General features: G+C 34.2%; 1 protein-coding gene across 4 annotated transcripts in view; it reads left to right on the forward strand.

Moving 5' to 3' along the window:
- The window catches only part of LOC136829272 (coiled-coil domain-containing protein 186-like), a 40545-nt gene that overhangs the window by 14651 nt on the left and 13654 nt on the right, over positions 1 to 12240 (forward strand). For 2 of the 4 annotated variants that reach the window (XM_067087612.1, XM_067087611.1), the window contains exons 8-16: positions 1449 to 1603; positions 3633 to 3775; positions 6093 to 6273; positions 7206 to 7322; positions 8042 to 8164; positions 10084 to 10305; positions 10614 to 10841; positions 11031 to 11072; positions 11332 to 11481. In XM_067087612.1, the coding sequence (XP_066943713.1) occupies positions 1449 to 1603; positions 3633 to 3775; positions 6093 to 6273; positions 7206 to 7322; positions 8042 to 8164; positions 10084 to 10305; positions 10614 to 10841; positions 11031 to 11072; positions 11332 to 11481 (1361 nt within the window). The remainder of the gene's footprint in view (positions 1 to 1448; positions 1604 to 3632; positions 3776 to 6092; positions 6274 to 7205; positions 7323 to 8041; positions 8165 to 10083; positions 10306 to 10613; positions 10842 to 11030; positions 11073 to 11331; positions 11482 to 12240) is intronic. The other 2 variants (XM_067087614.1, XM_067087613.1) reach the window with 1 other exon arrangement.

Consider the following 12240-nt stretch of genomic DNA (forward strand, 5'->3'; position numbering starts at 1 on the left):
TAAAATATGGAAGCTAACAGAAGAAGCAAAGTGGAGTGATAGTTTGAGAGAGAAAGAAAAAAGAGGAAATAAAAAAGTTACTAACAGACCTAACTGCAAGTTGTGAGGTATGTGAAGGATACAAAAGAAACCCAGCTAAACCAGTAGTGGGATTATCTTGGAGTAAAACATTTATTGAAGTTAGCAATGGATGTGGGAGAGATAGAAGAGAGAAAGTTCTTGGTAATGGTAGATATGACAATGAGGTATTGTCAGGCTTATTGGATAAAAGACAAGAAACCAGAAACTATTATAAAGACATTTTTTGTTGGGTGGTTTGATATATTTGCAGTGCCTTTTAAAATATTATCAGACAACAGGGGAGAATTTCAAAATGAAAAGGTATGGAGGATGGCCACAGCATCTGAACCTCTATAGACCAATGGAATATGTGAAAAGACAGTAGGCATAATCAAAAAAAGATGAAAGATGATTAGGAAGTGGATTGGTCCATAGCATTAAGATGGGTAGTGAGTGCTAGGAACTGCTTAATAAATAATGGTGGTTTCTCCCCTAACCAATTAGTATTTGGAAAAACCCTTCTTTGCCAAATTCCGGGGGAGAAGAGAGTTCAAGTCCTGCAAGCAGAGAGAAAGGTATGGAAGAAAGCATAGTAAGGGATACACTGAATGTAATGCATAAGGCCAGAGAAGTGTTTATCAAAAATGAGTCTTGGTAATAAAATAAAAATTGCTTTAAACAAAAAATGGCAGAGAACATAAATTTGAAGAAGCAGTAGTGGAGATGAAGTATTCTATACGAGAGAAAACCCAGCTATACATCCTCATTGTTTTTCAGAATTCCAAAGGTACGTGTCTGAGGAATTCAACATTGCATATTAAGGCAAATTATGATTGATGGGTTTGTAAGAAAGTTTTTTTATTTTATAAAGCTCCAGTTTCATTGCTGTCTGTGTGTAGTGAGTAGTTGGATGGATGTTTGATATGATGAGGTCAGTTCATCAGTATCATCTGGATTTTACTAATTGTGACCCTCAAATGTACTGAATATTCCACTTCATGAAATGCTATATCTTTGTTTTGCATCAGATTATATCTCCTTTGTTTTGCATCAGAGTAAGTAAGTGCAAGAGGAGTTTTATCACTGCATAGAGTATTCTTGTTAATTTTTCAAGCTCAGAAATGTAGAACAAATACTGTAGAGACAAAAACAGTAAAATTCTGATGGAACACCTGATGACATAAGTTAGACATGGTAAAATTGTCAAGAACTCCCCTCAGTTTTCTTGGTGTTGTAAAACAAATAGAGTACTGTACTGTTTTTAGATGGACAAGTATTTATTATCTGGACCTCATAATACTTTAGATCAATCTCTGACTCTAGTCTCTTAATCTAGTCTCTTTATAAATCAAGAACTGGCTGCAAGTCATTTCTTTTTATTCTTACAGATATGCAGCTCAAAGAAGAAAAGGCAAGGTTGATCATGGAACGGAAAGCGAATGAAGATAAGGGATCAGCGTTTCATAAAATTCAGTCAGAGTTAGAGACTCTAAGAACAAAGCATTCTTCTCTGGTGGATGAGTCAAATTCACTAAGATCTAGGGTATGCCAGTCTCTAAATCAGTGAAATTTTTGATATATGTGATAGAAATGTACTGTCTTGTAATACTTAGTAATTGCCTTCATTTTGAAATTTTAAAACTAATTGTTAGTGCTGAAATTTTTTATGTAGCTCATTACAAAATCTTGCTGATGAGGAGGACTGTATGAGAGGTTGACAAAGAAGTATACTGTTACGTACTGGTTGGTATCACTGCTTATTATGGTACTGTTATGTTTTTTTTTGCTTTGTATTTCACTTACCATAATTTTCATTATGTGTTAATTTCCCTACTACTACTACTACTACTACTACTACTGATCATTATTATCATCATAATTTTTCCCTTACTACTGTGATATGGCAACTTCAGTGTAACAGAGCACTGTACTTGACAAATGCAGTAGCTGTCAATCTTTTATAGCTCTTGACCTGCGTGATGTCAATTGTGAAAGAAAAACTTCTTGTTTTTTTAGTAGTCATGCAAACCAAAGGCTGGAGCTCAAAAGGATTGGCCTTTTTACCTGACAACAAGGCAGAGATGTAAACTTCATTTCATGGCACCCATAGCCATCCCTTCGCTTGCTTCCAGCACCGAAGATGAAGAGTCAGCCATTTACCTTCGGAAGGCCAAAACATCCAGAAAACCTAAATCTGGTTTATCTCCATAAACTGTTCCAAAAAGCAAATTTATATAGAATCATCTCTTACTGGCTGAAACAAGTTATCCTTAGGGCCCATGATAAAGTGAGCAGAAAGTTATTTTCATGAAATCTGAGCTCTTCCATTACTTTTGTATTTAAACATAACTTGAACATTGATGCAACTTTCATGGTCAGTACTTGTAGGTACCAAGCTGTTTTTGTTAACTTTTTACTTGTGGTTGCATCCCATAAATAGCTGGACTCCTACTCGATGAAACCAGTAGCAACAGCATGTCAGGCAATACCTGCTTCAGTTGGAAACTTTTGGGGCAATCTTTATCCTCTTATTTTCTTCATTCTAGCTTTCACTTTTCATTTCTCGTTTATGGAATTCTTAGCAATATACACTTCCATAATTATTGATTACTGCCATTATGTTTAACATAGATGGCAAGCAACTTGTTCTTCATACAAGGAATTTGTAAAACTGCAAATTTCTTGTTTTACTGCTATTAACTGCAGTTGTCCCATGCACATGTTTTAATTCCTTGTCCCTCTCAGAGCCTTTGGTTTCTGGCTTTCCTGATCCCCAGGAGCTCCTTGTAAATCCTACACATAAAAATCTAAATGATGATGACTTCATATTTACTTATGCTCATTAGTGTTGAAATAGGATGCTACAAGATTTATGAATATGGTCTAAGATTTTATTATTTCAGTGGCATAAAGTTCCCAATTAAAACATTTCTGGTGTGTTAAGCTCTTACCTATTCTATTTTTTTAGATCTCTTAAGCTTGAAGACAAAATTTGTATGAAGATTTTAAGATTTGTACCAAGTTTAAAAGTTTCAAGTTCAATGTATGGGTAATTACTGCCCATTTACTACTACTTTAAATCATAACGCATTAGAATGAAAATTTTTAAGAAATTGATTAGGTTACCAGTAGACAATGATTGTTAGCACAAAATATGCGCTGAATATATGCAATGTTCTGATTTCCATAAAAAATCCTTTGTGTTAGTAAATATATATGAATACATATTTATGACAGCACTTTTGTTTTAAATATATATTATCAGTCAATAATACACACTGAATAAACACATGTAAAAGATCGTAAGTATTATTTCCATGAAAAAGCATTAGCAGTATGCCAGAACAATGTTTTCCTACAGACAAGCTTTAGGTTTCCTATGAAATTTTAAACAGGTTTATTTTCTTAATACAGTCTTATCATTTACAACTATGTCCCTGCCTCCCAACTGTTCTCTTTTCCAATGTAGACTTCATAAAGAATCTGTTTCTTGCCTAACTGGAAGCCAAGGTATGTAGGACAACAAGTGTAGTGATTAGATGAGCATTTAAAATTTCTATTTAACTTTGCAGGTAGCAAACTTTGAGGCTGAGCAGGAAGAGACGGAAAAGTTGTTTTCAAGCCTACGCTCGGAAGTGACTAGCACACGTCAGCAGGTTGCAGATCTCAATTTACAACTCTCAAACTCATCTCATTTACAGGAGCAGTTACAAGGGTATGCCAAGATTCTTCTTACAAATTGATATTTTTAACATACACTCTTGTTTGCAATTTCTGCATCATTTTTGCCTTCTTCTCCTATTGGGGTACTTTCTAGAGTGTGCCTTGTGCATCACACTGTAGACTACTAGTACAAATATACCTCCCCTGTTGTTTCAACTTTACCGTGGTTTTTGTTAATGAAATTGGGGAAAAATAAAATTGACCGTCGGTTTATGCAGCTTATGTCAGTTGGCAGATATTGAAATCCCATAATAATAAAAACATATCCCCTGAAAACAATATAAAAGTAAAAAATCACATATAAATAAATGGTCGTATATATAAAATATAATGTATTATATAGAATGATTTAAAATCTTCAAGTTTTTCAAATATTGTCTTATTTATATTAGATGTGCTGTACTTGACGATGTTATGATATTACAGTATACATGCAGTACTGTAGTTCATTTTTCTTACCATATGTAAGTTATTTGAAAAACATTATTGTAATTTTAAAAATACCACCCACCTTATAGGCAACCAAGTAGCCACTTCCGCTAAAGTCGTTCACATAGTGACTTGGCAGTAGCGAGCAACAAAGATGGTGGTGCAACACTAAGTTCAGATGCAATGCTTGCTGTCCAGTTATTACATACACACACACACACACACACACACACACACACAGATATTTAAAACTTAGGCATAATCGGCATTGATTCAATATGGGGAGGTGGATTGTCAGGATCTTCACCCTCTTCGTTATGTTGCTCTGTATGGCTACAGGGAATTCATAGATTTAAAATTCTCCTGTTGCTACATGATAATAATACATTTTGTTTTTTATATTTTATATTATGTATGAGTGTGCAGAACATCTTAGGAAGTCTCCAACTCAGTCTGCATAAACACAGAATCATAAAGTAACATTTTAAAATGGAACCAGATTTATTTATGACTCACAAAACTCACATGACAGGTTGGTAGTAGTGCATGATGGCCAATTACCAGTACAGCTGTCACTACATAATTGTTCTTTAGATGTAACCTTAATGGTACTAGAGTTTAGATTTGTGGAGATGCCAAAAGTAGTCCTATCATCTCCTATGTTGACATTTCTTTGAAGTGCATTAGTGCCACTGGCTCACTGTATAACGGTCCTTTCAGGGTTTTATTGTACCTTGGATACTGCTATGGTTACAACTTATGTAATGTCTTGCATTACTTGTAGCTCAGTCACATCTTGACCTATGGGACATGATTATATAATCTCAAGCTAAAAACAAATCCTACAGCTCGGATGCTTTGAGAACTCAGTCCCATTCCTCCTAAACTGAGATTCAGGCCTAAAAGTAATGAGTTTGGTGTGAAAAAATTAATTTTTTCCTACAAACCCACTTTTTAAAAAATGTTCCCACATCGCTTGATTATATTGTTGCTGTGAAAGGTTCAACAAACAAAAAATGAAGACAGCTTTTGTGTGGTACTTGCCTACCGTAAGAGTTCATCATCCTCTGGAAATTAATTTCCAGAACATACCATTTACAAATTAAGTCAGTACTGTAAATAATGGGCACATTGAAAATGTATGTTTTTTACTATTGGCAATAAGTCATTTTTTCTAGCTACTATTAATAGCTACTATTAAAACAAGATGCAAAGATTATATATCAAACATGCTTGATAATATTATAAAGTTCTGTTGTAAAGATTTATCAGGTACATTTTTTTGTAAAGTCAGATACAGTTATATCCCTGTATCTCCCTGTATCTGTGTGATACATTCCAAGCCCCCTTGCAGATGCCTGAAGCCATGGATGATAATGAACACCATATATAAAGCAGAGGACCATATACATCCAGTCATAAAAAAGTTCTAACCTGTTTACGCCCATATAAACCCCAGTACTCATAATATCATTATTGGTCATACTGTACATGATAAAGGATAATAAAAAGATTAATGATTCTCTTATACAGTACATAAGAGGAAAAAAGATTTTAAAATAATGTAAATGAAATTTTATGGTTATGTATTTAGTCTGAATGCCCATTAGAGAAGTATCTAGTGGTATTTTCATCACTTATCATTGTTTTATGGAATGAATATTATGACACCAAGAAAAAAAAAATTAGAAATGATAGAGGAGAGAGGGAAAGTAAAAAGTCATTCAAATTTTTTTCCCCTGTGACCAACCATGGGCAATTGGATCCGTAAGTACAGGTGCATGATTGTATTATAAGAGGTGAAGTCCCTTGCAGGTCATGTACATAATTATTAGTCTGTATACTGTCATTTTTATTATCAATTGTTTCTCCTTTCATAGGGAAAGAGAACAACTTGCTGCAGCCAACCAAGAAGTTGAAAGATTGCAATCTCTTAACAATGAAATCGAAGGTGACCTGTTGTCATGCCGTCAGAAAGAAGCAGAACTCTTGGCCTTCACCCAAAAGCTGACAGATAAAAATGTACAAATTCAAAGTCAGTTCTCAGCTCTGCAATCAAAGGTAGGTAAAAGTTATGTAGCCAACTTAGCCCAACAGTTATATGAGTGTTATGCATTTATTGACAGATTTATTCCTTATTTTTAATGTTTAAGAACTTTAAAGACTTTTCATACTTGCAGGCCAGTAAGGAGATTTTCCAGTATGGGGAAAATTAGTATTTTAAAACCTTTTGACAATTCAGATGTATGGTTATTATAAGAATATGTCATACGTTTTCTTGTCCTGTCTTTCAGGGACTTAAAGTTGAGGTAAAAAAGGATGTTTCTGAGACATTTTTTTGGAGTTTAATATTTTTAAAATGCTAGGAGTTTTAAAAGTAAAAGATGTTTGATGACATATTTCTGTTTGTGTTTTGAAATAGTTTATGCCATAAGTTACATTAATCAGTTGACCATATGCACCAGGGAATGGTCAGATATCTGGAAAGTTCTAGTACTATTTAGTAAATATTTTAGCCTAGGGTAGGCTATTGCAAATTTTTAGGCAACTTTGCTTAGCCAGTGTGAACACACATGAAGTCAAAATAAAAAAATCCACAGAATTAAGAACAGTATATTCTTGTAGTTTAGAATAAGTTCAGCAAAAATATATTTTGCTTGAAATACACCCATAAATGATGGAATCAATCTCTCTCTCTCTCTCTCTCTCTCTCTCTCTCTCTCTCTCTCTCTCTCTCTCTCTCATTTTTTTTTAATTTTAAGAACAGTCACAACACACAATAAACCTTTATGGAAATCTTTTAAATAATGGATATGATGTTATTTGCATTATTAATAAAAATAGGAAATCATAGTAAAAAAGAATTGTTGAAATATCTGAATAATGCCATTGTTAGACAAAATACCCTGACATACTGTCCAAGTAGACTTGCTTTCTTGAAATATAATAGCGTGTGAAATCGCATTAAAGGTGTATTTTGTCATTTTGTGCAGGCACAGTTATTAGAAATTGAACGTGAAGAAGTGAAAACAGAACTGGAAGAAGTCAAGGCACAAAAGTCAAAGCTGAAATCTGAACTCACAAAGGAAAATCAAAATCAGAATGCTCAGGTAAGGAAAGCTATTCTTTGTTGCTTAAAATTAATGTCTTACCAAAAATCTTCTACTGTTGGACCAAGGAGATTGCTGACTGTCAGTTGTTCTTTTTGTTGAATTGTTAAACATGGGTATTTTCATATTAAATGCATTTTATAAGACCCTGTATGTAGCAGTGAAAGAGCAAGTTATGGCGTGGGAATAAATGATGTCTTTTAGTTATACTAGTCATCTGCTGAATCATTTGCTTAAGTTCTTGCTTAGGCTGCATTTCCACCTGCTCTTCAATTGTTATTTCAGTCATTGTCATTCATTGGTTTTACCTCCATGACCATTATTTTTAGAGAGAGCCTAGGCTTTTTTATATGAATACATGTTGGTTAACAAACGTAATTTTTTTTATTTGTTACTTGGAACAAATTTTTAGTTATAATTTTTGCATCTCATAGTCCATATTTGTTGGAAGACACCTTCTTCAATAATTCCATACTTGTTTGAAGTTTGTGCTCCGTTTTTTAGTCATCACTCATTCCTTAATTTGTTTGTCGCTGTGCTTTAGCAAACCAAGACCAGTTATGTCTTCATTGTACTAAAAATTTATAAAATTCTATACACACCTATATTAATGAAGATATTGTATATAATATTATGAAGATATTGTATTTAATATTATGGTAAAGCTTATGATGACATTGATATTTCTAAGTCACTTTTAATTTTTTTTTTCATTCCAGGTTGAGAGCCTTCGAAATCAGCTAGCTGAGAAAATAGATGAAACGAGGAAACTCACTACAAAGATTTCAGACTTAGAAAATGAAATTCAAGTTCTTAAGAGGAAACATGCCAATTCCTTGAAGGTTTGACTGACTCTCCTTTTTAAACAGTATATTGTATTGTTCATTATTAATATTTTTTAGTAATATATTGTAAATCTTGTACAGTACCAGTAGTTCCTATAAGCTGCAAGTACAGGTATGTGACATGTGATGGCATTTATGCCCAAGGTTCTATAAGGTTACAACACAATCGACAAAACTTGATCAGCTAAAGATGGAAGTGGAAGTCCTTCATCATGAAATGCAAACAAAGCGCAGCCTAGCCAGGATATAATGGCACAGTACATATCTACAGTGTATGTTGTACATCAGAGCAACTTACAGGACTTGAACATATTTGATTTATTTAGCTATCAGACACTGTATATGCAAGTCCAGAAATATAAAAATATTTCATACCCAACAGAATATTCCAGTAAGCAAGCTAGACATAGCAGATCTTGGAACAAACACAAACGATGACCTTGTATCATGGCCTTTTTAATTCCATGGTAACTAACCCATCATGACCTGCACTGCACCTTTTTCCCACTCACTTGAACAGTCAGCATGTGCTTTTCTGACTTATAAAAAGACTGTACTTCATGTCAAAATGTAATCTTTTATGTTTAGCATTGATGTTTGCTATTGCCAGATGTATGTTTTATATATGCACAGTGTTTTGATCATAGATTTTTTTTTTTTTTACAATTTTCTTAAATGAGGAATGTTGTGCAGTGAAATCAGTGAAATACTGTATTTATTACAATATGACTAGATGGAGTACAGTTGTTGGAAGGAGGTAGGAAGAAAATGTTACTTAGATTGCTGGGCCTTGAACCAGCCTGACTAGATCTAAAGCCAAAAAGTTTTTTTAATAAACAAGTTATACACAGGAATCTTGTGGGTTTCTTTCCATTAATTTTAATTAATTCTGTTCTATTTGGGTATGTACCAGTAATAACAGCTTTTGAGGAAGGTCTTGTAAGCTATAATGAATTTAACAGTTGATGCAGGCATACTAGTAATGATGAAAAATTACCATATACACTGCATGTGAGTGTAGTGTGTATTTCTCTTAATATCTCTTAATAAAGTGTGATTAAATATACTGTAGGGTGAATATAGAGCATTACAAATTTTCCCAAGGTTTCAACCAGTGATATAAAGCTTAAGTAGCTTTTGACATGTTTTGAACACTGTAAGGATTTTGTAAATTCTTGTATGCCATACCAGTTAAGTAACAACATTTCTGTAATATACCTTTTATAGTCCCTGCATGCTCACACACTTGAAGATTTGAATGAAATTGAATGAATATTTTCATTTTTATTAGATTTTTAGTGTAGATATAGTACAAAAATGCAGTCAAAACAGTAACTACTTACTTAGCAGTAATCAGCAGACAAATGCACATACACACCTAGATGAGGTTGATATGGTAACTAAATTGAACAGTTTACAAGACCCTTCTCAAAACTTAAATGAAACAATGCTGCATCAAGAGAGGGAAGAAAGAGTGAGATGGATTTTGACATGATTGTAACACAAGTTCTGGGTGTTCTCTAGCCGTATGCTACCAAGTCTTGGGTCTTCATTACGTAACAAATTTTGTTTACTTATGGGGAGGTCAGGCTTCCAAACTATCCATTATGTTGAGGTATCAGTGTATGAAATTTCAAGCTGATGTGTATACCACATTGAACTTTCTACTTTCATTTTAACATTAATTCTTTTTACTTGTTCATTTTTACCATAAATTGTTCTTATATATAAGCAGCGTCACAGTTGCAAGTTTCCAAAAGATATTCATGCCTTGAGGATAACATAACGAGTACCATGTATTGCATTAAGATGTACTTTTTTGCCTTTTGATTATGCTAGTTCTGATGACACAGTATAAATATTGTATTCTTTAAAAAAATTTTTGTGATTGATATTGAATTATATGTGCATTACAGGACATGATGCGCGAGGTGCAGAAACTCAGAAGACGATTAGAGCAGCAGGATGATTGTAGCATTGGTGGAAACGGCAGTAGCAGTGGTGGAGTGCTTAGTGGTCGATCATCACAGTCAGCTACCCCTCATGACTCATTATCCCAGGGCTCAAGAGCTTCATCTAACACATCTTTGCATACTATAGAATACCAAAACACAAATGGAAGCAATGTACCCTCACAGGTAGTTTCGTATTCAGTAATATTTTAATGTTATGTTATTTATAAGCATTTTTTTTTTATTTAGATGGTCATTGACTATGCATGTACAGGATACAGTCTGTATTTCAGAGCTGGTACAGAATATGTAATCCGTCTTTGTACCATTTGAAATATGGAATTAATTTTGGTCAGAATACTTTGTGGTTGGTCTAAATTGACGAACACGACAGCTTTTGAGTTTTTCTTTTGTCCTTGTTAATGGTATGATTTATACTAGACTTCTGACATACAAACTCCATATTCTTGATTAACCCCAACTTTCGTTTTCAGGAGACTCTTCCTCCATTAAACGACCCCTTAATAACACAGCAAGTCTTGGTAGAAAGAATCATCAAGCTTCAGAAAAATGCGGCCAAGAAAGCCGAGAAAATTGAGTTCCTGGAAGAACACGTGACTCAGTTGGTAGCCGAGTTGAAAAAGAAATCGAGAATTATTCACCATTACATTATGAAGGAGGAAGCTGGTGCCTTATCCAACTCGGCATCAGATTCATCAAAGGTGAAATGAAGATTTCTTTGTACTGAAAGTAGTGAAACTCACGACCTTTCAGCCTTTTTAATAAAAACGTATTTAAATTTTGAATAATAATATAAAAATATGGCTGACAGTCAGGAAGTAATAAGCCTTGTATAATTGCAAATAACTAATGAAAATGGCAATAATTTATTAATGATAATTCTGTATTAGCATGCAAACACTAACATTGGGAAGGCAAGGAGAAAGAGCCAGGTAAATACTTTACTGATGTGTATGCATGATGATGTCACATCTGATTTGTGGTTAGATTTTTATCATTGGTATATGAAATTTTTAAAGTTTTGGAAACAAATGTTATTATTGCATGGTGTTGTGTTTTGTTTTATATGCTGTAGATTGTACTGTGTTGAGTTGACATTGTCTGAATTCAGTGAAAGAAGTGAAGTGTTAATAACAGAAATTATTCGAAGTTGAATTATTTTGCAGGCTGAATTGATTCATTATTTTGCAGGCTGAATTGATTAAGCATGGAGGAATCATGGCATCCGTGTATGGTTCGGCACCTCGCGATGGCAACATGACCCTAGAGCTCTCCTTAGAAATCAATAGAAAACTTCAAGCAGTATTAGAGGACACTCTTTTGAAAAATATCACATTGAAGGTAAGTTTAGACTTTAGATTTCTGCTTTTTAAAATTAATTTGTGTCTGCTGTTATCACAATTTTCAGATGTACAGTATAGAATATTCTTTTCTCTGCATCTTTTCCCGCTTCTTTGTGCGGTCGATGTTTTTGACAGCTTTCCTCCACCTGGCGTGGTCAGACACATCGTCCTCTGACAGTTGTTTTGTCTCTCAGGTCTTCTCTAACTACATCCATCCACCTTCGCTTCTTTGGTCTTCCTCTTGCTCTCCCACCAGGCACCTCCATCTGCATCACTCTCCTCCCTACATGTCTCATCCCCTCTCATCAAATGGCCATGTCACTGCAATCGTCTTCCCTGGGCCTTCTTTGATAGTTTTACGACTTTAGTGGTTTCTCTTATTCTTTCATTTTTGATCCTGTCCATTTTTGTTACTCCATACATCCACCTGAGCATTTTCATCTCTGCTGCATCCAATTTCTTCTCTTGCACTCTTTACCAGCCATGTTTCAGCTCCAAACATCAAAGCTGGTCTCACTACTGTCTTATACACTCATCCTTTAACCTTTATGTTTGTTCTGCAGTCGCACAAGACACCTGACATCTTTCTCCAATTTTTCCATCCAGCCTGCACTCTGTGTGTTATTTCTTCACCCAAATTTCCATCATCAGCCACTGTTGAACGAAGATACCTAAATTTTTTTACAGGAAGTAAAATTAAAGTATTATGTAACTGGTCTAGGTAGAGGTATCAGTAGGATACATTAGTTGATACTTT

Source organism: Macrobrachium rosenbergii, chromosome 44 (genome assembly GCF_040412425.1).
Source record: "Macrobrachium rosenbergii isolate ZJJX-2024 chromosome 44, ASM4041242v1, whole genome shotgun sequence".
NCBI lineage: Eukaryota > Metazoa > Arthropoda > Malacostraca > Decapoda > Palaemonidae > Macrobrachium > Macrobrachium rosenbergii.